At 39.8% G+C, this 25699-nt stretch overlaps 1 protein-coding gene across 1 annotated transcript in view; it reads right to left on the reverse strand.

Moving 5' to 3' along the window:
* Positions 1-11815: 11815 nt before the first annotated feature.
* The window catches only part of LOC116717486 (eukaryotic translation initiation factor 3 subunit H), an 81898-nt gene continuing 68014 nt past the window's right edge, over positions 11816-25699 (reverse strand). The window contains exons 6-8 of the mRNA XM_032558915.1: positions 19349-19469; positions 12568-12700; positions 11816-12094 (exon numbers count right to left, since the gene is read on the reverse strand). Of these exons, the coding sequence (XP_032414806.1) occupies positions 12000-12094; positions 12568-12700; positions 19349-19469 (349 nt within the window). The 3' untranslated portion in view covers positions 11816-11999. The remainder of the gene's footprint in view (positions 12095-12567; positions 12701-19348; positions 19470-25699) is intronic.

A 25699-nucleotide genomic window follows, 5' to 3' on the forward strand; every position in this document is an offset into this window, starting at 1 on the left:
CTGTCCTGTCAAAAGGAAGATGAGAAAATCCATACAAGTTTCATAACTGTAAATTATCAGATCTGCAGCCAGCAGCCAATTGGCTCAGACTTGAAGACATTTCATCAATGATGGCGAGCGATAACCCCAAATATTATATATTATCATACAGTACCGTGAGCATGGATGGAGACACAAATGTGCTACTAAAGAAGAAAAACAGAGAAGCTACTCTTTCTAGGAGCAGGCAGGAAACTTTACACATGGTGTCGAGGAGGGTGGAGGGGATCCACTAAAAAATGGGCACAGTTGAAGCCACCTTCAGCTGAACCATTCAATAAACTATTAGTTTATTATAAAAGACGCTGGTGGTTTTGAATGAGAGCCTACTACAGGCATTGAATTTTATTTTATTTTTCTCTGTTAAGTAAACTCTCAGCTGGCCTCAGTGGGATTTCCCTCCAAGGCACTTCTGCTTTTGCTTCAAATTTTTAACCTGGAGGCTATGACCATCTTTTGTACACAGTGAGCCGGGCTTCAGTGACCCAAAGTGGCAGCCTTTCTTAAGGCCTACAGACAACTGAGAAACGGGGCTGCAACTTGGTTTTATAAAACTTTTGAGCTAGCTGTTGCCCCGTGGCGTACATAGTTAGGCCCAAACTTATTCATACACCGGGCAGAGTTGGAGTTTTTGTTGTCTTTCAGCTAAAGGTTGCTGTCTGACTTGAAGTGGGACTGGCAGATGCTATAAGAAGTAAAAAGAAAATGTACAAGGGGTGTCATTGTGGAAAGTGTTATTGCACTTTATTGATTCACACCAGCTCAAAAACTGCCATGTCTAAAAAGCTTTTTTGTGCTTATTCTGAGAAGTGCCTTCCTCACTGGTTTGTATCCATGGCGTCCATGTGTATGCAGCGTCTGTTGGGCGTTGTGTTGGGATGCTGCTTAGTCCGTTTATGAATGCTGAGAATCCAGCTCACTGTATTCTATATACAGCTAAAGATCATCGGTGATGGTTTTGTTTTTGCCATGCTTGTCACAGACCAACTGCAGAGCGCTGATTGATCAAAACAGCTGTTCCCTCAGACTGTAGGCTGAATTTAAATGCAGATAAAGTTTTGATTTGGAAATTCATTGTTGCCCTAACATGCTGAGGATGAGAAGAAAAGATTGATGAGACAGCAGGAAGGAAATCATCTTTAGAACAAATTCATGGCTGTATTTCTCACTGTCAAACATGCAGAGGGGAAGAAAACTGAGCAAATAAAGTCTTCTGCTCGTCACGCTTCCTCTGTAGCTGATGCTAAGCAAACATGTAGCCAGATGTACACTCTCTGCAGATTTGTCTTTTTGATTTTTTATCAGCAAGTCAGTCGCCCTGACTCAGTACTATGACCATTACATCTGAAAGTCGATTTGACTTTGTCTCTGCTTTGCATGTCTGAAAACTGATATTTCTTCCCCCCCCCCATCTCAAAATCGGCCGGAGCATACCGATTTTCAAATCTTTCTACATATTTTCAATTAGATGCAATTCTAGACTTTTACTTGGCAATTCTAACATTCTTTGATGTAAACTATTCCTTCTGGCTTGATATTTAGGTGAACCTTGACCAGATTTTCAAGGCTCAAACGAGTTTTAGCTTCATCCCTCCTCCAATCAACTCTGACCAACAGTCCATCCACACGCTGACGAAAACAAACATTGTCACTAAACCTGTTTAGACACTTTTTTGCAATTATCTGCAGACAGAAACACCATACACAGAAGGCGTGCCAGTTTCTCCATTAAAAATACATCTAGGCAGGCAAAAGAAGAACAAACAAGAGGAAAAAAAAACATTCCTTGTATGCAATCATGGCCTTCACTAAGACTCAGTAGCCAAGAGACAAAGTATCTGAACACTACATGTAGCATGTGATTGATCTTGAGCAGTAGTACCCTCGGAGGACTGAGGATAAGGCACGACATTAACGATGGAGTGGGATCACGAAAACGCACTGCAGCCTCGCCTGAAGCTCACGGATGCATGTGACAGACAGGGTATCATGCTCTGAAACCTTTCTTGAAAGGCTCCTGTTGCTGCCGTTCTGGGGATTAAACCAGCCTCATAATGGCCTGCGGGATTTGTGCCACTGCTGGGTGACAGCCGTCAAATTGGGTGGCAGGCAGAGGCGAATCGCAGCCCAAAACACAGTGCTCAGTCCATAGAGTTGCCAGTCAAAGATGAAGATCTATAGGCCATAGCGAAAAAAGAAGAAGGATAGATAAGGCCAATAAAGAGCTGTCTCCATGACAGGTAGCGCGGAGCTTCGCCACGTGAAGAGACGTATTAAGCGGCTGCTGCGTTGGGGTTTGCGTAAATAATCCCTGAAATGCTAAATTCCCTAACCCACATCTCTTCCTACAACTGCATCTGCTCTTGTTTTGGGGATTTGCAAGATTATTTTTCCACAGGAACTACTTTACATCCTCAACAGCCACTCTATACAGAATCCACAGTTGCCATGGCAATATCTGGGCAAGAAAAAAAAAAAAAAAACTGAAGAGAACGAGGGAGGGAAGAGAGGGGAAAAAAAAAGAGAAAAAGTATTCACAGTTGACAGGGAAATAACGGGTTTCATTATAAGGAGCCAGATGATTCCCTCTATCACCATTGGCAGCTCGGTGGCAGAGCTGTGTATGAGCAGTGATAGATTACTGTTGGGGTCAAGGTGCTGCGGGCCGCGCTTACTGATTAAATGAGCCCAAACTGATATGTCTGAGATCCCATCCCGGCCTTCTCCTCAGGAAACTAAACAGACAAATCCCTGGATTCTAATTAAAGTATTTTTCCCCAACCGTTTTCCCGCTGTTTACCCGGCTAAAGCCTTCCTTTCCAAACTCAGCTCAAAGCACATGGTTTAGCTTGATCTCTCCAAACACCAAAAAAAAAAGAAAAAAAGAAAGCAGCTGAACTGAAAATTGTGGAGGGGGAAAAAAAATCATTGGGAAGGCATAAGGAATCACTTTCATATATACAAACTTTGCTCAAAACTATTGCATCAGCAGGCCAGAGGCTCAGCTACTGTGGTCTTTCTGGGAAAAAAATAGGAGGAAAAAAAAAGAGAGAGAGAAACTTCTGCCTGATATTTGAGGATTTTCATTTTCACCAAGTCACAGTAGACTCACGGTCTATTTGGCAGGATATAGCGTGGGAGGGACAGGGAAATCTCAAATGCAGCTGCTGTTTATCAGTTTGAGTGTACATCTCCCCTGCAAACAGTTTAACGTCTCAAAACAAAGCAGCACAATGAGGAAAAGACGCTCAAGCACATCTAAACCCACATCATTACCTCGAGTGGGACCAACAGACACACAAAGAGCGCGAGGAGCCAAAGACCGAGTATTTCAGCGCTGTGTTTTCGTTGAAGGCACTCGAGACAAAACCAAAGGATGAAGTCTTGGTTGTTGTTAGCCTGCTGCTGACATGACAAAATGGTTGATCAAATTTGCTGTATTGCTATGTTTAGCACTTATAATGGAACAGAAATGATAGATGATTGTTGATAGTTGCTTAGGATTGTCTATTCGGTGACGAGTCAAAGAAAAAGCCAAATAATCACAGATTCGGTTTTGCATTCATGTTTGCTTTGATCTATATTTAGTTTATTCTAACACATGAATTTGATTCAATATTGTACTCCTCTGTAGTGCTTTGCGTACGTTTATTTACTTCGTCTCCTCTAGGCAGAATTAATCAATCAACTTTATTTATAAATCACATTTCTGCAACAAGGCAAGTTACATAATAAAAACACAAAAGTAAAACGTCATTAAAACAACATACAGTCACCAATTGAGAAACCGATAACAACCATAATGTTGCATTGATTGCAATTCAAAAGCAACTCTAAGATGAACCTCTGTCCAGCTTTCTAGTGTTTTGTGCTCTCTAACAGGTTTTCTTTGTAAAAACTTTAATTTTCTTCCTCCTTGTAATAATCTGCTTCCTGTTGTGGTTTTTGGTTGCAATCTGACTGAAGTGTATGAATACTTTTGCAAGGCACTGCATTTACGGTTTAAGATCCCGAAAATTGCTGCGGGACATAAAGACAATCAATGACTCTGACGTCCGGCAGACGGGACCCGTCCTCAGTGGAGAGATCGTGTCAAAGCAATCAACATCTCTTCGACCTTGGGGTCTCTCAAGTCAGTCATGTCAGTTTGATTGGCAACACACTTGCAGCTAATCATGATTCTGCTGACCTGTCAAAAACGATAAAATAAATTAACAAGAGGGAAAGCAGAAGTTAGGACTGAATTTGATGATCAGTAACTAAATGTGCATATTAACTTTTTAACGATGGCTCTACAGAGGTTTACGTCCGTGGGTGTGTGTGTGTGAGCATATTTCTAATTTCTGCCCCACTTTAGTAGTATGCTGTGTATCCAGCAAATGATAAATGCCCTGTGCTATAAACACAACCCAGTAACTAAAATTGGGCCAGAAGGAGTATATTTATACATGGTCTCCTAACTTCTGCTGCTTGTTTGTAGGGTGTAACTGTCCTCTGAAGTATTTACGGTAGTCAGAGAGGAGGATGGATGTTTTACAATCAATACCCAAAGAATAGAGTGAAAACAATTTATGTTTGGTTGCGTTTACCCCAAAACAAACACCTTTAACAAACCATAAATAATATCTTGGCAGAATTTTGGTCGACAGTGTCAAGGTAGATTTTGGGTAAATTTGTTTCCCTCTTAAAAGAAGCTCAACACGTCAAGCTCCACCAAAAAGGTCAAGATTAATGGACTAATGGAGTCCTGGTATTTTCTGGAGGGTGTGGTTGTAGTTATGTCTCAACCATCCATTCTAATAATTAGATATGTTTCAATTTTGTGCAGCTGAATCAGGCAGGCAGCCAACCTTTGAGCTTGACACTTCCACCACCGTGCTTCCCTAGCAGTAAACCCTCGCTAGTGTTATTTGACAGGAATTTAAATAACATTTACTCTGGCTAAAAATATAAATAAATTAATTAAATTACATTTTTCATGATGAGGGAAGTAGTTGTCGTCAACATTTAATCCCATGAGATATGGGAGAAACAGTAGACAATGATGTTAAATACTGAACTAAAACACGCTACCTGATTAAAATAGTCCTTTCTACATTTTGTGCAGTGAATTTAGCATAAATCATAGGGAAAAAGTTAAATTAATTCTCCAAAATAAATAATTCTTATGCGACATGATGTTGATGTTTCATTCAGGTTTACTTTCTGAAAGGACCATAACATTCGCCTGAGCGGACTTCGAGGTGTTGGTAGCTTTTTTCTAGGATCGCTGTCCTGTGGGAAGGTCCAACGGTGCCCAAGGCCAGGTTGTTCTGCAGACTGATTGGAGTCTGTCTCAGGAGTCTTAATGTAGTCCTGCTTTCCATGGCTCATCCGAAATTCAAGGATTGAACCCCCCAAGGCGAGCAAGATGAATGTGAGTAATTTTAGTACAAACGTTCCATGACAGGAACTACAATGCTTGACTCCAAGGACACAACCCGCAGAGAACCGCAGTTAACCAAGACAGGCACACACCGCACTGGTCAAGAAATCAATAGTGACTTCACCTTTAAATGCGCTTGCATCACATCAATGAACTGATTTAGCTCGCAGCTAAGCAGGTAACACAGGGACGGTGACTAAGGAATTTGACTTACAGCTGTGAAAACATCCAGTAAGTTGATGAATGTTGTTCTAAACTGCATTTAACAATTCCGCCTTTAAAGTTTCCCCAAGTCTCATATTATCGAGAAAAACTTCACGCTTGACCTTGTGGATAACTTTCACGGAAATGGTCTTGGAAAATTGTTGCATTTCCATGACGGTGCGGCTGTCAGGAAGAAAGATGTATACATAGATTTCTCTGAATTGGAGGGATATTATGTGAAAAAAGGAACGATTATTTGATCAACTATATATTGTCTCCCTCTTATGTCCCGTTTAGCATTTTTGCAGCCTTTTCCTTTTCAGTGTATTTAGTCTTGTAGCTCACACTATAGCAATTACATTCTTTTTTTATGGCTAAAGTCAAGAAGAATGTTAAAAAAAGTAAAGTAAAAAAAAAAAAACAAGCTCTAGGCGACTGATCACACAGCTGACAATTGATAACATTTAACATGCAGTGTTTGCATGAAACAGCATGAAGCATCTGTAGCTTGCTTTCTCATCATCCAAATTAAGGGCTTGGGCTTGGATGTACAGTTCAGACATTCATTAAAGAAAAATCATCAAAAACCAAGGTAACACAGCACTCTGTACTTGAGAAACTTTATGCTCACAAACAACACCTACAGTTACCTTAGTTGTCTGGCTACTGATTCCACCTGTTGTTGCTGCAACATGGCCTGTGTTGTGTTCTCATCCCACATCTTTGAGTTGTTCCCTCTCTTGAAGCCATGAATACAATTGTTTTATAATCACTCATCCACTTTAATGAAACTCAGTCTGACTTCCTAACAGGATCTAACAGTATGAAGAACATAAGAGTGCTTACTCTCTCCTTTTTGTGTCTTGTCCTTACATTAATAGACTATTTAACATAGGTTGTTTGTCAAGAACAAAAATTCTTTTGACATTCATGTTTTGCTGTCACACATTATGTTATCTATCACAATTTCATCTGTACTTGTGTCAAACAAGTCTCTTTTTCTGACATTTTAAAATTACCTACATGTCCTTAAAAAAAACTGTGAAAAGGTAGTTTGTGATTTTCAAAAAAAAAAAAAAGGCCAGGTGTTCTGGTTTTAAAATCTGATCAAATATGTCTTTCAAATCAGAGCTCTGCTGCCCAAAATAGGAAACAATGACATGATTCCCATTCATGGGGGTGCGTTGGGGGGGGGGGGGGGGGGGGGGGGGGGGGGGGAGACAAAGTTGGACACAGGCGTCGTTGCCACCTTGCGTTTGTCGTCTATTGCCCTTGACAGCCCCTCCCTCCCACAGTGACAACAGGGTTTACACAAACTACTTTGAGGTGAAGTTATATTGCTGTCAGCTTAAATACCATTTGAAGCTTTGTCACCAGTGCACAGCAGGAGGGGGTCTTGTCTGCGTGACCTCACATAATGACAGTGGTCCAGTTAGAGGATGTGGGGTGGGGGGGAAGATGTAAGGTTCATACAGAGTGAGAAGGATAATCGTAAATTCACCTTTAAAGGTCAATATCTCTTTGTGCTGACTCAGATGGAGACAGTTCAAACGCAAATTCAGTCGCAGCTTTTCAAATAAAAATTTTTTTTTAAAAACTCCACAAAATTTCTTTATGCAGAAAATCTTATCACACAACAAATCAATCACAGGAACAGGTGCGCCTGTCAAAGTAGCAGAAAGCTTAATTAATGAACATCAGCCAAGCCCTCTGGTGTAAATTAATATTTTTCCTTCATGCCAGCCTGATTTAAGGCAAGAAATGATTTCCGGCTCGAGTGTCACTGTTCTAATAAGCGTTTATCATATTGCTTGACTGGTAATTACTGTTAATGACATTGTGCCGTTGACAGGCAGGAGCACTACAAGTTATTACTTGTCTTGGCAAAGCTGATGACAAGTAAAATAGCATCACACGCTGGATTAGGACAATGCTGTCTAAATGCAGGTCCAGAGAGGAACGTCCATGCATGCGGATATCTGGCGCTGGAGGGTAATTATGACACCGCGGACTGAACAGAGATTGTTCAGTGAAGGGTGCGAGATGAGCTGGTTTTAGGATCCCTGTTGCCAGGATGGACACTGGTGATGAGCTCCGAGGAGGAGGAGGAGGAGGAGGAAGAGTGTTTATAGCTTCAGGGGTAAATCTCAGATGTGTGGCAAGCTACAGAGGATAAGCGTAAGAACAGCTTACACTTACTTACATTTGAGGTATTTAGCCGATGCGCTCATGCAGGGAGGTTTAATGCGATGTTCAAGGACACTTGACAGGCTGGTTACTGATCAGTGCAGGTTTTATGCAGCCAGGAAAGTTGAGGATGAAGAAGGTTTTGAGGAGGTTGAAGGTGTTTTTTTTCCCCTTTTTTGCTCGTGTTTGAAGCGTACAGGTCCACCAGATTGTCTTCTCTCTGATCCCCATTGCAGCTCTTCGAAGAAATCCTTAAAGTTTGTTTCCGGGTGATTTACAGTGCTAAGAATTTACTTTTTAAGTACACGCAGCTCTTTTTAAAGCCAGCTGGTCGCCCAGAGAAAGCAGAGGCCTGTTCAGATCAATGAAACTCTGTATTGCTGACAAGATGTAGACACTCTTAGATCAACCAATACACACCCACGCAGAATGTCTTTCTACCTTAACAGGGATTTTGCATGGACTTAAATTTCTTTTTCAATCATTCTTGAACCTAACCCCGATACTTACCTTAAACCTAAACTCAATTTACACTTTAGTCCTAAACCTAACCCAAAAACAGCATTTCTTCTTATGGGGCCCAGGCTTTGGGACCCATAAGGAGCATTGAAAGTATTTGTTGGAAAAATGGGCTTTAAAATATCAAATCAAATCGTCACCGTTCTAAAGTGATGACCCAAGTCATTTTTTGCCAAAAGTGATTTTTGAATAAAAATCCCTACCTCTTTTATACCAAAAGATGATTTAGGTCAAAAAAATCCCTTTTGGCAAAAATGACATAGGCCATTATTTTAGGAAGGTGCCAAAATGCAAGGGTATATAATACGTAGATCTTTCATGTTTTGGGGTTGTTGCTGGGCTACACTGGGTTTCAGCTCTTTGAGTTTTTCTATTGGGTTCAGGTCTGGAGACTGGCTTGGTCATTACAGAATGTTGAAGTACAGTAGTTCTTACATTGTCACTCTTTAGTTGTTCTGGCTGTGTTTTGAGTCATTGTCATGCTGAGAGACCAAACCGTAATCCATCTTCTTACTGGATGAAAGAAGCTTTTGCCGCAAATTTTGCAATGCATGTCCCCATCTGTCCTCTCCCTTTTGCAGAGCAGAGCATTGTTTCCACCTTCTGGTTCAAGTTTAGGATGCTGTTCTTGAGATTACACTCATCCTTCAAACATAGGAATTGGAGTTTATACAGGAAAGTTCTTCTTTGGCTTCAACTGACCACACGACCTCCATAGCCTCCTCTGAATCGTCCAGATGGTCATTAGCGGACTTCAGACGGGCCTGGACATGTAGTGGCTTGAGCAGAGGGACGTTGCTTTTGCACTGCAGGATGATCATCCATGACGGTGTAGTGTGTTACTATGGTAACCTTTGGTCTTCCCAGCTCTCTTCGGGTCCAGGTCCTCATGTGTAGTTCTAGGCTGATTTCTCATCTTTAACACGATTGCTGATACTTCATGAGGCAAGATTTATGATGCTACCCCAATCCAAGCGAGACTGACAGTCATCTTGAGTTGTATTTTCTAATAATTGCTCCAACAGCAAGTCATTCTCACCAGGCTGCTTGCCTATTGTCCCATAGTTCATCCAAGACTTGCGCAAGTTTACAGTTGAGTCCCTCGTGTCCCTCTCTGGTCTTCGCAATAGTTGAGAAATTAGAGTCTGAGTGTGTGGACAGGTTGGTAGATGATCAAATACTTAATTTATGCAGTAAAATGCAAATAACTTTAAAATACAATGTGATATTTTTTATTTTCTACCACAGTTGTGTGCCTTCGATGAAAATGACTGACCTCTCCATTGTTTGAAAGCACGCAACCTTGAAAACTCAAATAGGTATCAAGTGCGTATTTCCCCCTATGATTTTAATATAGTTTTCAAACATTTTGCAACATCCGCGTCCTAATATCATAGATTTGTAAAACATCTGCCAGTCTTTCAGCATATTCACTGGCAGTTTCTAAAATTCAATTCTACAGAAAACAACACTAACTGGTTTAACCGGCTGAAACAAGGTTGGAGCCGAGTTCACGCAGAGACGAAGCAGCAGGACTAGAAGCAAGCGGAGGATCAACTCTGCAGGAGTCACATATGTAAGGTAGTGGTTTCCAACCATTTTCATCATCCAGCCCAAAAGAAACTCTGGCAGATGACGTGTGATTAGAAGCTGGTGGAAGTGCGCAAGCAAGGTAAAGTTTTTCACAGGAGTAGAAAAACAAAAATCTGCCTGAACATTCATGTTTTTATCCATACTGATTTGGTTCGTTATGTGGAACAGCAAAATAAATGACTGCCAAACATGTAAGATCTTCTGGAGGTCATCCCAAGAACGCATACTTGCAACTTTACAAACTAATCAGGCCCAGAGCCAAACCGATAAAACCCTCGTTCTGTATCTACGTTGTCAGTTTTGATGGCTATAATAAAAAACATTTATTCTTGCCTTTAAAATGTATCAGTTACAAAAAAAATTCAAAAATGTTGGCATTGACAGATATCATCTTTTATTAAAATATCTCAACAGCTCAATTTTAATGGCTCATAAAACTTAAATGAAAAAAAAAACCTTTACACTGACTTATCCCTGCTAAAAAATAACCTACCGGTAATAGAATCACATCAATGGATTCAAGGGAAAATGTCATCGAGGACAAGGCTGCTAATATTACTGTCATTCAGACTGAATTAAAGAAGAGGAGAGTGGATACTTTAAATGGAGTGGTGCTTGAACAACTTTTTGTCAACTGGTTAGGTCCAAGGATACACATGCAGACTTCGTTTGCATCAACAGGACTTCACAGGCCAGAACAGCCACAGCTAGCAAAACTCAACCCAAATCAGTCTTTAGTGAAATCATCATGAGCTTCAGTTACTTTTAAAAAACAAGACCAGTAAGCGTCAGGATTGTCTGCACAGTAGTTTTCAACTAAAGGACTTGGTTGCCACCAGAGCAGGAATGGCAGCAGGCAGGTTGAGATGTGGATGTTGGCCTCATTTTAAGGTTACACTGTCAGTGTACAATACATTATACTGACATTCTGCACAAGGAGTGTCGTAGGGTTATGTCCTCTGTTGAATCCTCATTCAGACAGTTTGGGAGCTCCATCCACAGAAAAAATAAAATAAAGAAGGTGAACGCTATGAGTCTCATGTCAAGCCAACAGTGAAGCTTCCTAAAACCCTGTTTGGGATAAACTCTTGTCTGAGTCAGTGGGCTCACTCACAATGTTGCCCAAAAGGCACTGCAATGCAGAGGAACTTTGGCCAACAACTCAAGAACAAATTGGCAATAAAAACAAAACACTGAAATTTTGGGTGCGTGGCCAATAAACTCTCCAGACTTCAATTCTATTGAGAGTTTACCGCATGATTTCATAAACCAATAAAACTGAACTAAAATGTCTGAAATTGGAGGTTAGTGTTTCATAGAAACATCTCAAAAAATAGTATAGAATGAAAAAGATATATATATATAAATATCATAGTAGTGGAGATTACAGACAAATGGTGGAAGTCATGACTTATTCCACAAGGTTGTACAAGTTCCCCTGTCAGCCATTTGTGAAGACATTGCCCTGTTTAATAATTTATGGAGTTTTCCCATTAAAGTCTTTGCCTCAACTAAAACTTCTTTTAGAAATAACACTCAACTTTGACTCATGCGTCTGCCTCCGTTCTGCTGTTCCCACACGAGGCAGCACAACAGACCGATTCCACCTTCGGAAAGTTTGAGCTGCAGACAAAAAGCACCCGGCAACAACAACAACAACAACAACAACTTCAATGTTCCTGTGTAATTATTTTATATTCCAAAAGGAGCTCTAGCTTAGCATGTCAACATTCTGGAGGAAAACAGCCACACGCAGAGCTATCCCCGAGGTTTGAGTTTTACAATTTGCTGTCGGTCCAATTAGAAGAGGATGGTTTATTGTGACAACACACAAGAAGGCAGGAAACGTAGAGATGCAGGATTTTATTTGAAACAAAACAATGTGTCAGACATAGTTTTCCCACAGATGTAAGCATAAAAAAACTGGAGATTTCTGCTGACAAAAAAAGATGAGTGATGCTCCTGCAGCTGGTGGCGAGGTGGTTTTCGCATCTCCTTTGTCTTTCGGCTTCTTCACTCTTTTGTCTCTCCTCTAGTTTTGGCCTTGGAGCGCCTCGGCCATGAACAGCTTCCCGAGGTTCTGCGAGGTGAATTCCTTCACGTTCTGGCAGTAGTTGTTAATTTGCCCTGTTGGAGGATTGCCACATGCATTCACACGCCCCCACACACCCCAACGCACGCACACGCCCGGAAGCATATGTACATAAACACACACGAGCATTTGTACAAACACAAACATGCGGAGGAGGGGAGGAGAAAAAAAAGGAAAAAAAGCAGCACAACAACAAATTAGCGGTGAACAGAGTAAACGATTGGGTCAGATCGTTGTCGGAAGGGGTGGAGGGGGGAGAGCTGGAAGTCGTCAAACAGCAGGGAAAAAAAAGGGGAGGCTGAGCTGGAGACTCAGCCAATAAACTTTAAATTAATGTTAATTTTAAGATAATGGCAGAGATAATTGCTAAACAGAACCTGAGCTGCTGTGAGCAGAGCAGAGGCGGCTGATGGAATTTAGAGAGGAGAGGTGGGGGTGGTCCTCTGGTGCCGGTGACAAAAGTCTTCAGAGTGTTGGAGTGTGTGTGTGTGTGTGTGTGTGTGCGTACCTGCGATGAGCAGCGTATCCATGCGCGGCGGCGCCTGGGGGGGCTTGAACAACTTGCTAATGTCCTCCTCCGGTAGCGGGGGCTCCCCTCTGCTCTGTCGCTGGGTGTTCTCCTGCTGCCGCCTCTGGAGGTACTGCAGAGAGGGGCCCACAAAGGAGGGCATTAGTGGGGGCAGATGTAGAGGGAGCAGAAGGTTGGGGGGGAAAGTAAGCATGAGATGACGACAAGAAGGTGTGGGAGTACCGAAGGAAATAATAAAATAAATGTAGCAATGTAGCAGGTAAGGAAGCGGAGAGCGGTAGCAGAAAAAGAAAAAAAATGTAGCGGGAGGCATAAAGTCGGAGAACACAAAGTAAGAAAAGTAAAAAAACAAAGTGATGAAAGCAGAGATGGGGAGACGGAGACAGAAGAGTTATAAGTGCTAACAGGAATGGAGTGATTTGTGGCGGGCTGACAGTCGGTAAATCAGTGAGGTGCCACGTCTCCGGAGATCCTAAAAGCCTTGTTAATTTGGCAAGATGAAGGCGAAGAGGAGGAAGGTTGGAGCAGACACAGGAAGTAGCTGGGGTTCAAGCAAGTCGAGTGCTTTCAACCAAACATCCCACAATGCACCTGTACAGGTTCATCAGATAAACAAAGAAACATTTTGATCTTTTATTTCCCCCTCCTCTCCGTGTGGCACAGCATGACAGTATCACTGAAATGGAAATGTGCAAAACTTTTCGCTCGTCTTCCTCCCTTATACTGCGAATAATTGCTTTACAGTTCCCGAGAAGTATCTAAACGTTACTGGAAATTAAAGTTTTAAAAGCCTGGTGCTAATACCGAACCAATGTGTTCATGTCAGCAAAACAAAGGAGACACCCTCCGCCTTTTCACCCAATCTGCTCTGCAAAGAGCACATTTACGAAGTTATTGCCGAAACGGAGTTGGACTGAAGCCTCTTGTTAGTTTATGCTTTATATCTGATGATGAAAAGTGATCATCTTCCAGCATCTTTCCTGCATTTTGTAGTGTTTACCTCTTTCTGTAAATTTAGAAGCATTTAAGCACCTGCTGGACATGATGGCATGTTTTCAGTTTCATCAGTCTACAGACTGTTTTGAAATGTTTATTATCGTACTTTATTACCGTTACCCCCTTCCCTAAAAACCCCAGTGAAATAAGATCTGGTTTCTATTGTTGAAATCATATCAAGATAGTAGAGTCTTCCTTCAGATTTTCCGAGCTCAAACGGCATCTGCCATGTCTCTCGATGCCCAGGCAGCAGGAGGAAATCAGATTATGATGACTTCTTGGCCAGTAATGATTCCTATCTACCATTCTGTGTCAGTTCCCCATGGTAACGAAGTGCTACACTGGCTAATGGATGGGTGCCATTTTACCTACTTAACCATTTTTTCCCCTTTAAGTTTAGGACACTTTGTACCTGCTTTAACAACCAATAATTTTAAGTCATTTTCTCTGATCTAGAAGTAGTCTACTGTAAGGAAATCTGCTTGTGAGAGTCCATAACTACCAACTATTTCGGTTTGATCAACGGTCATTATCTGGCATATTTTATGCAATTCAATTGGCCTAAAGGGGTTAGAGAAGAGCCCGCATGAGTAGCACACTTCGCACTGATTTCACTAAAGACTAATTTCACCCGGTCTCCCCGGTGGTTTAAGAAATACAAATAAAAACACAGAAAAGACATGAGATATAATCCCATGTTCAGCCTGTGACATCTGTCCTGCTTCAAGAATGATTTAATCTGACCGGCAGTGCTGCAGTCTGTTCATCTAAAGTTTTAAAAAAAAATTTCTTTAATTTGACGATTTTCTGGTTTCAATAAGCTCCTCCTAATTAACAAAGGCAAAATAAACCGGTTGACTTGAACTTTTTCACATAGGGCTGTGCCTTAGTAATAAACATCTTCGTTTGAAAACTACATTTTGTGTTTACTTGTGTTGCCTTAGACTAATGTTTAAATTGGTCTGATGACCTGAAACACTGAAGTGTCACAAACATGCAAATAGACAGACAATTGGGGAAGGGGCAAACACTTTTTAACACCACTTGCAGAAGCTAAAAACAGTTGTGCATTTTTCTTTATTTCTTATTTTTGAGAGGAGGGAACAGGTCTAAACCATGCTTGATTACAGCCTCGTTCTCCAAGCACACCGCGTTCCCATTAGGTCATCTCGCCCAGTCAGAATGCCCTCATAAGACCTCTGATCATCTCGTTCAGACTGCAGCCAATGTCAGCTTTCAAATTACAATTAGCATCCAGATTGAATTATACAGCAGAAAATTAACATCTTATCAATTTGAATTGGCCACAGGAAGAAGTGAAGAAGTTATTTAGTAACTTCTACAAAATCATCGTTTAATGCAGGGGTCGACAACCTGAGGCTCCGGAGCTGCATGCGGCTTATTGGACCGTCCACAATGGCTCTTAATAACTTTGGCTGGAACGTAAAAAGAACCAGCTAACCTTCTAAATATAGATGTAATAACAAATGCAGGGTTTTAACAGGTTTTTTCCTGCAAATATTTGCATTAAATTTTCACAAGAACAAAAGACAATGGAAGTACCAATAATAAGCTTTTAGGTCTGTTTTTCTTGTCATGCTAGAATCTATGTGCTTTTCCATCATTTCATTATTTTCCATGCAACAGAAAAAAAATATCCATACTCTTCTTGCAAAATGTTTTTATTTTAGTTCTAAAAATTAGAGATGAAATGGTGCTTCTTTAAAAATAAAAATGTTTCTAAAGAAGATATTTATTTAAATTAATAAAAAACTTTTTTTTCCCATTTCAAAAAGTCATGTTGACATTTGTGACTAAGTCTTTTTTTGGGGGGGGGCTGGCCTGAAAGCAGAACAGCTCTTTAATTCATAAAGGTTGCTGACCTCTGGTTTAATGTATATGAGATCTTAGGTTTACTTTTTAAAAACTGGCTTTTGGTTCAAATAAGAATATTTTGAGTTATCTTCTAGCAACAGCTGCTTAGGAATTAAGAGAATATCATATTCCTGCTCATCTCAAAGGGCATGTTTGCATCAGCCACAATTTAGATTAAGCCCAATTACCCTCTGCTCACCTTTGGCCCAGATCTTTTCTGTTCAAAAATTCATTTCAGCACTCCCATTAGGGAGTGTATCGTCTGTATTCTGCTTTTAAACTGGGTTCCTACAACCTCCCCGTCAAACTGCTGAAACATCCTCCTGCCAGTTTTCCTCCTTCCTTTTGGCACAACAACCCAGACGTCATGGCAGCTTCAACCGATGAACTTTTTACGACCTCTCTTTGGCAAAGCTCTCTTCTTCAGCTGCTCTGGCTCGCCTTATACGTGTTTCTTTAAAAAAAAAAATTCCTCGGGTTGGTAAATCTTTTAATTGTCGCTGAAATCTTCTATTAGGCACAATTTATGCTTCCTCAGTTCAGCGGATTAAAACACTGCAGCATACCTAATCGACAGCAAAGTGTGGCGCGGGCTCCTTTGGATGCGAATGAATCAGAACGGAGGGAGCCACACGTTCCCGGCAACAAAAGGACCCAACTTGGCTGAGGATCGCGCGTGCCGAGGAATCTGTTATTTACCAAATACAGAAGGCTACGGGAGAAAAATGGAGCCCCCTCAGCGCAATGGCTTTTTGCAACTTTCTATGATGATTAATAAGGTTCCATTTGTCCGGGAAGCAGCAGGGTCAATAGCACAAGATTACAAGGGGCACGCAGCGTAGATGTCTGAAAGGTTTAATAGAAGCTCACTTTCCTTTTCCCTGTGTGCTTTATTGGTTCATAATAGGGTACCGTGTGAAATGTGGAAAAGCTGACACTATAAAAGAAGGGCTTATCTGTGTGATACTGTATATGAGTCTGGGTGCAAGAATGAAAGAGGAAAGCTTGGGAGACTGATAAGACGAGAAACATGGAAAATGATGGATTCAAATGCTCTAAAAGTCAGAGGATGAAACGTATTCGCTTCCTCTTGAGAGTTCATAAACTTCTGCCTATAGTTACGGATCACGTTTCATCCGACTCTGCCTGGTTTGGCGAGAAGCTGGCTGTAACTTTATCTCCTGCTTGATGATAAAACGATGGCGGTGACTCAGCCCGGATCAACATTAATACCTCAGACATTTTCTCGCTTCCACTTCCACAGACTAATGACTGAATAATGTAGCCGTTTCGACGTAGGTGTATGTTTGTGCGCACATCAGTGAGTCACAGTGAGCTGCTATGCTCCCATTTCCTCGAACAATACACGTTGCCGCGTGACGCTGGCAGCTTCCATTTGCTGCCAGATGTTTATGATGCAACCGGCGGAGGTTGTAGCTGCAGATGGCACTATGTGCACCCAGACTGTGTGTGTGCGCATGTTTTCACTCCATTAGTGCATTTATTTTTCTGAAATTGCGTTCGCTCCTGCTTTTACGCCAAGTCGAAGCTGTGATGTGGCTGCACCTTCTGCTCAGAGCAAGCTCGGCGTTTGCAGAGCCTTTTAGCAGTCTTCGTTCTCCTGAAACTTTTCCTGCCTTTTGTCACTCTACAAATTGAAACGTGAATATAGCTTTTGGACGGGCATGCGATAGATTAACAGAAAGTAGTGGAAAAGTGGAAAGATATGAATACATGGTTTTAGCCTTGAACAGCAAGATTTGTATTCAACAAGAATTCAGTTATCTAATAGATTTCACCGTATCGCTTATATAGCTAATTTTTCCTGTTTTATTTTGATAAAAGTTACAACGGTTTTCCTCCATATTGCTGTGTGAGCAGTCTGCAGTCTGCAGCAGAATGTGTGTGTTTTACCTTCAAACCAGTGAGGCTTGAGCCATTAGTTGTTTCCATCTATGCTACCATTTCATTTCAAACATGGTGGGCAGTGTGCATTTGCTCTCTAAAGTGCCAAGTTTTCAGAGGTTAGAGTGGTCTAAAGTATGAAAGTACGTCAAGTTAAGAGATTACATGGAAGGTCTGGCTGCTTGGTGAGATTCATTATGAACCACAGCAGCAAAGTGGAGAAGGGGCAGAGACTCCTCAAAGCTGAGGATGAGCACAAAAAAATGATTGAGATATATTTTTTCCAAGTCCTAAATACTTTCTGAAGTTGGGCGGGTTGTCTATTACAAGTTCCTACCCTTTCCACATGTTTCATTAGCTGCCTGCAGGTATTAATGTGCAGACTTATTCAGAAACCCAAATAAGTTTTACTCCATTTGATTTCAATCACATTTAATTGTGTAAATAATGTATCTAAATAAATCAAATTCCTGAAAAACCCATCCAATAAATACAACTTATTTTACAGTTAAAATTCCTATTATTGTATTAGTATTATTAGTTTTATGATTATTACTATTATTATTAGTTTTAAATAAATGCAAACGTACATCCTGTGTATCTGTCAATACATAAACAATAAGTTTACTTTTTTGTCATGCTGAAGGTGGCACTATACACACATGCTTCATATATTAAAGTGTTACATCTAATTTTGTCAGATGCAGAAATTGTCTTACATGAAAGAATAACTTTTTTCTCTTTTTTAAAGGTGAAATTTGTTTTAAAGAATTGTCTACTATATAAATTAGATGATAGAGTAAAATCATGCAGTCAGATCTTTTCCAGGTTTTCCATCAAAGATCTGTAGCAAAATGTGGTCCTGCCAAAAAATAAACATGCATGCCACACTTTTCAGATTTGTATATGTAAAAAAAAAAAAAAAATCTACTCAGTTTCTTCTACTTGACAGTTATGTAGTACTTTGTGCTGATCTGCCACATTAACATACATTGAATTTTGTGGTTGTAAACAACATGAAAAGTACTGGGGGAATGAATACTTTTGCGCAGCCCTATACCCATAAACTCTCCTTGCTCTTAATAATTTCTGATCCTTACCTGCAGTATTTAACCTTCTGCTGTGGACGCACATGAATAGCTACAGTGGGAAGAGGGATGTTTACATTATGACAGCTACAACAAGTCAATGCGACCTTATCAGAGTAAACTCAAGGTAACAGAAATGATTCGTGACGACCGGTTGCCGTCGCCTGGCCTTTACTTACACCGCTGGTGCTTTGCTTCTTCTACACTCATTTAGTTTATTACGCTAATAAGTGTCTTCAGAGAAATCTCTCTTTGCCACATTGAGGGGGAGTTCACAGCTCTGAAAAGCTGTCACGGTGGTGCTCATTTGTCTGGAAAAAGTTTGACGTCTTGCCTTTTTTTTTTTTTAAATCCTGCTCTCAGCGGAGTAACACATTTTAAATGACTGAGTTTGAAGTGATATCCTGTCAGCTACTTTAATGTGTCGAAACAACAGACCTTGGCTTCATATCGGATAAAAATGTCTTTAAAAAAAAGAAACTAAAGCGCTTTAATAAAAAAAAAATAAATAAAAAAAAGTGTTGATTTTTGTTGCTGTTAATTGGTGTAAAAACTGATGTTCACTCGACACAGATGTCAATAAGCGCAATTATGCAACACTCACAACGAGATGTTCAGATCTGGGGATTTGCATAGCCGTTTCTTCCCTGCCGTGATTACAGCTTCAATTTGGTTCTGTCCACATCCTACAGACACAAACCTGCTGCTCTCCTGCTAAGAATGGGACTGTGGGTGCATCTGTTTGCGAATAAGTGTGATAGTTGAGCGAAAGCGTCTTTATATGCATGCTGGTACACTGATGTGCCTGCTGCTCCTGCCGGCTCACTATGTGGGTGGTGTGGGCACTTTGCTTCCCTGAAAGCCTCGCCGTGTACGAGTTTGCTTGCAGGAGTTACCTGGTGCTTCTGCTGCTGCTGCTTGCTCAGGTTGCGGCTGTAGGTGTTATATTTGACAATGTCTTGGTTCAGGTCGTCCACCCTGTCCATCAGAAGCTGAAGACTCTTCTCCAAGTGGTTGCTGGAATGAAATGACAACCGTGTCAGGCGGAGTTTTTGTCTTGCCCGGCAGAATTTGTGAAAGACATCAGCGAGAACCGAGACGCATCCCTCATCTCTATTGACAAGTTCCATTACGGTTTAATTTAAAGAGATTTTACAAGCATATAGAGACTTTATAACTACAGCCACAGCATGTTGCACCTCATAAATACAGCATTAGATAAGTGTTTGGTTATGAGTTGAATGTTTGCTCATTTTTCAGGCATAATAAGAGTCTTTCAGACCATAAATTCACAATAAACATGCCGGCACAAATCCCACTTCACTGCTTACTTTGTGATTAACATCACACAAATCGATCCAGCGGGATCATGGGGATGTATGACTCAGCAGCTTTCTCATAAACACCATGGATAAAATGTGTGTTGAGTATAAAAAGTAAATATTATATTTTCCATCAGATTCAAGTCTAGACTGTGGCTGAACCGCTCCAAATCGGTAAATTTACATTTAACTTTAAAACTCAATCTGCTGGGGGAATGAATAATTTGGGTTTTAGTTGTATTTTAAATTGTCAAAAAAAAAGTGATAAGACTTTTCGAAAACTCAAACATAAAAAGCACGATACCAAGTGTTACCAGGTCACCATGACAACAACACTGGATGTGGATGTTGTTACCGAGTGAAGACAACCTAACATTTGTCGTTTTCAGTATCAGTAAGTTGAAAACTGGAGTAAGAGGAAGCAACGATGTAAGGAGGCATTTAAAGATAAGATTTAGCATGTGTTTTTAGGGATAGAGCTAAAAATTTTAAACACGGCTTTCATGTTTTATAAAACACAAATATGTGTCATACCAGAAAAAAAGTAAACCGATTTTAATCAAAACCTTGATTTAAAACTTCTTTGTTTTTTTAAAAAATTATTTTCTACGATGTGACTACGGTTAGTTTATTTTGTTTCTAAACGTCCATGTCCTCGGTGTTTTTGGTTCCGTAAAGTGACTGTCGTTTTGAAAAGTGCTTCATAAATGCTTTTTACCTACTTTGGCAATACTAATGCAACCTAAATTTCCTAAAAAAACATTTCCTTTTACAATATGAACCAATTTTCAGGTCGGTGTCAGTGAAATGTCAGGATAGATGGATGCATTTCCTGTAATAACAGCTGCTGCCTGCTGAGCCTCAACTACCTTGTACATCTCTCCGATTTAGAAAAGGTTTCTTTACATTTTATGGAGTCTGGGGTCTACATAGTAAATGGACTGGCTCCAAGTCTCTTTGTTAGCTTGAGTGAGGTTTAATTTTTTTTTTTTTTTTTTTTTACAGTGCATGTGTCGTTCTCAGACACAGAAATGTCAGAGAGGGGAAAAAAAAGAAGAACATCAAAACAGAAGGCTAGTCATCTCCGTCTGATTTTTAGGAACAGTACGTCTCTACCTTGCACCTTGAGTTCAACCTTGACAAGGCTGCAGGGCTCTGCTATAGCTTGAATCCCTCTTATGTTTTCGTTTGTTGAATTACGTTGTTTCATTTATGAAAGTTTTGGGTGCAACACAATGCAGCATGTACTGCAAAAACACATATCCCTGCCTCCGTTTGACAACTTCTACAAGGATGACCTGTCTTTGTGTAGGTTTGGGGGAATTTGCAGAGTTAACACTGTTTTTCTTTATCATGGTTACAAGCCCACAACTCACCTCTTCCAAAGTTATTGGGGCTACAGTCCTATGCTTCTTGGCAACAAATTTTGTTTGTTTTGGCTCGACAAGAGCAGAAGTTTACCTTACATGACAGATGGATTCTTCCATAATCATAGCCAGGAGAAAAATCCCTGCTGCCATGTTCCAAACTTTTCTTTTGTTTTGTAGCCAAAATATCAAAATTCAGGCTAACAAGATTCCCGTACTGCCAGCAGGAGATTTTCTTTTTCATTCAGTAACTGGTTCAGTGCTTTGTTAGATAGATTTTTTGTTGACAGATAGATGCTTCATGCAATCCACTGCCCTTTTTTTTTTTTTAAAAAACTTTTCCTGGAGGGAATCCAACAAAGTTAAAAAGAGTGGGATGATCTAAACCCACCATTTTAGAGACAAAGGTCAGAGTTTTCTGAACTGGATGGATTTCATCGCGCTGTTAGGTCAGATTTTTTCTAAGTTGTTTTAAATCCTAAATTTCTCCACATAACATAAATAGTCATTGATTGAAGTCTAAGTTAGATTTTCTGGGAAAGTTACTTTTCGCTTCATAAGCATCTTCGAAGAAAAAAAAAACTCTTGCGGGAACAAAGTCAGAAATCAAAGAGAAAACTCAAAACTAAAGAAATGTGAAAAAGAACTCAGAAAGATTACAAAATATTGATGCAGAGCTGAAGGCTTTATTCTGCCTAAAGTCATGAATTTCCATCTAACTGTGCTTCCAACTTCACACCGCTAGTTTGCTAAACATCTCTCATCTCATATTTCAAAGATGTCTTGGATCAAATAACCAAAAATATTTAATGTCTAGACTTGTAATAGAGATAGACTAAACATGGACCTCCCCACCACAAACATATTAAACAAGCCTAATCTCAACTTTTCAGCATGAAGTAGCGGTTCTCTTCATTTTATTTCTGATTATACCATCAGTTCAAAATCTGTTTAAGTAGTGGTTATGAAAAAGTTTTGACTAAATAGTGTCGCCATAGAAACTTAGTTGCAATGTGAAACTTACATAACACCACCTACGATAAAGAGCGAATGAAATATGAGCCTGTGAGTTTCTTAATACATTGTTGACGTTAAGGTTGTAAGAACTAGTAATTAATATTAACATTATTACCACAAAAAGCTAATTTCTAGCATTAAGTGGAATTTTCCAAAGATCCTAGTATTAGGCTAAACTCCTAGCAATAGCATTTTATAGCACTTTTCTCATTAAAATTGTGTTCATTAGCAGAACGGTGGTAGAATATTCAAGAAAGGCAGACTTGCAACTTGAGGTTATTTTTCTGCAATTTGTAAAGAAAAAACAGTATTTGTGTTACTCCCATTACTTAGCATTCCTAATCATTATCTACTCCTCATCCTTAGTTTACCAAAGACGACAAAGATAGGTGTGCAGTAAAAGCTGCTATGCCTCTTGTCCCTTTTTTGTAGGCATAAGAATATACTGCAGTGCAAGCATATTGCACAATTGTTCTGACTCCTGCTCTTTTAATATCAACTCAAACTATGAGCAAAATGTCAGACATATAAATGGCCAGAGTCCACATAAGGAAAAGAAACTAAACGACCGCACTGCTGCATAAAAATTAACCCCCTCTCCCACATCTCTCAAAAATATGCACATCCTAAAGACAGCTCTGGATCATCTCAGCTTAGCGTCAGCCTCCTTCCACTGCTAACACCTTAATCACATTAAAATGCAAACATGCACTGCAAGTAACCACGGGCATGCGCATAATTACACGAACGCAGCTGATGATGATTTATGGGGTGCTATTTTCATATGCCTCAACTATCTGTGACACTACCCATATTAAAATCTTGCACCTGCTTGAGGTGCGTGCTAATATCTGTGATTACATTATCTGCGTAAAGGGATAGCTGTCTGTTGCCAAAAGGAGGACGCTGCATGCGCACTTCATTAGCGAGCCGCAGTTTTAGCCTATTCTGAGGCGGGATGCTCGCTTTTACAATTTGAACTGAAGAGTAAAAGCATTTCAAAATGAACAATGGTTGGGAATGCCAGTCATTTCTGTGTTCTGATCTGGTGCCAGTCGGGTCGTGTTAAACTGTGAGGGGCGCTGTGATGAGTTTGGCTTTCCTACATGAAAACTCAATGGCTCGAGACCAAATCACAGGATAGCGCTTCCCTGCTGTGGCCCTCCGACTGCGTAAAGAACGGCTCCCTCCAAGAACGGCCCGCTTAAAACTGGTTTATTAAAGCAACATGATGGCCAATGCGTGTGGTATGTGTAAATATTGTATGCATGGATAATCACGCAGTCAGAACAGGAGTCCTCAAAGCACCATTTGCTTATGTTTCAAACCAGTCGATATGGGTAAGTAAATCTTAGGTGTGGAAAAAAATGATCAGTTTGTTTTTTTCCCCCTTTCTTAAGCTTGCTTTTGTGTCTAATTGTATCTGCTGAATAGGTTAGGAGGATGGCTCAGTGAGAAGTTTTCATTAGTTATAAAACAACGGCTGATATGTTTATATGGGTTGTATTAAGAATTAATACACTGACTAATTCTTCAAGTTAATATTTGTCATAAAAAAAATTGTCTGGACACAAATTCAAGTTTATGTCCAAGTTAATCTTGCCAGAAAGTTTAACTTTTTAACCTTGAGACAGTCGATAACAATTAACAAAACATCTTTACTGTGGTTGTCAGGGAAACTGTTCCATGTCATCTTTTTAGAAGATATTTAAAAAGCTTCTTCCTATTTCAGTAACATGTTATGCCTTAACCACAAACTATTTTTTTCTTTAGAACATGGAGGATAAACCAGACGCCATCAGAAAACAAAGGTGCTTGTTGGTCAGTCTTATTGCTTAGGAACACAGAAGATGAATCCGTTGTGATGGAGGGGATTTGTTTCATCCTTCACACTGGACTGTATTAATGACTACAGTACAGCTGTATTAATGACTACAGCAGTGCATATATATCCTTATTAACCTGTTGTAATCAGTAATAATTTAACTGAACTTGTAAGGTCTTAAATGTATAACAAGAAAGAGGCATCTGGACTCAGACATTTTAAATATATGCTATTATTCTGTTTATGGGCCAACAATATTGCAGTTTTTTGGGTTTTTTTTTTACTTGCATTCAGTTAAAATATAAAGTATAGTGGTTAAGCCTAAAACAGAGCAGTTCGAATCCAGTTCCCTTATTTGAATAAGAATTTTTTTCTTAATTTGACTAAAACTCTTAAAAATGTTAAATTAATTTAAGTAAAACATTTTCAAAGTTCTCTAGAAGCAAATTAATTTGCATATTAGCTACTCACAAACATGATTCAAATCTATCCAAATAATGCAGAATTACTCCACATGCTTTCATTTAATTTTTAATCATAACATCCTCCATGATTTTCAAAGACTGGGGCTAAATTAGTGAACTGATTGATTAGCAAGTTTGACAGATATAATTATTTCATGGTGAGGTTACAGGAACAGGATAGATGAAATAATCAAATACATATTTTGTTAATTACTTGCATTGGCAACTATAAGTTAGCATTTTAATCATATAATGACTAACAATTTAATTTGAACCCTCCATATAACCACAAATAAAAGAAAGTAAAAATCATTACAAGGGCTTGTTGGCATCTGCCGCCTGATTTGACCAGCTTACCACCTGTTTACCTTCTAAAACATTTTATGCTGCAAGTGTCTACAAATATATTGCAGTCAGAGAATCTGAATGTATGACAGTTAATTAATTACTACACTTTGTGCAATCCATGTAGTTTTTCATCATATGCATATTGCGTCAAGTGATGCATTAAAGATAAATTCGCTATGTATTTTGCAGACCGGGTACAGATGGTTCATTTCAATATGAGTGGGATTATGAATCATGTGGCATTAGCAAGACATACAGCGGGTACGGAAAGTATTCAAACCCCTTTAAGCTTTTCACTCTTTGTTTCATTGCGTCCATTTTGCTAAAATCAAAACAGTTCACATTATTTCTCATGAATGATGTACACTCAGCCTCTCATCTTGACAGAAAAAAAACAGGAATGTAGAAAGTTTTTGCAAATGTATTAAGAAATATCACATGATTCTGCTCTTAAGGCCAGAAGCCTTTTCAGGACAATTTGCAAAAATCTCAGACAAGCAGTTAAATTTGATGCGGTCACCTTATTTTTATTTATTCTTTCAAACCAGGGGTTTAAAACCAGAATAGTATTTTGTTTTCTTAAAAATAAAAGAACAAAGCAAAAAAAAAGATTTTCAATGGGAACATGTCGAATGGGTCTGCTTATCTGTCACACAAAAAAGGATAAAGTGAGAAACTTTGCTGCAAAGATCATCGATGTTGGACACAGGTGAGATCAGTGGAGCTAAGAAGGTGAAGAGGTCGGATTTTCCCTCAACCACCAAAACAATCGCCTCTGTCCCCAGGATTATAAAACTATTGGAGTCCTGAATTTAAGGGAAGGAACAAACCAAACCAGAGGAATGAGAACACAACACAACCTTTAAGATAGTTAAAAAGAAAACCTTGCAAACATGACACTACA

Source organism: Xiphophorus hellerii, chromosome 3 (assembly GCF_003331165.1).
Source record: "Xiphophorus hellerii strain 12219 chromosome 3, Xiphophorus_hellerii-4.1, whole genome shotgun sequence".
In the NCBI taxonomy this organism is placed as follows: domain Eukaryota; kingdom Metazoa; phylum Chordata; class Actinopteri; order Cyprinodontiformes; family Poeciliidae; genus Xiphophorus; species Xiphophorus hellerii.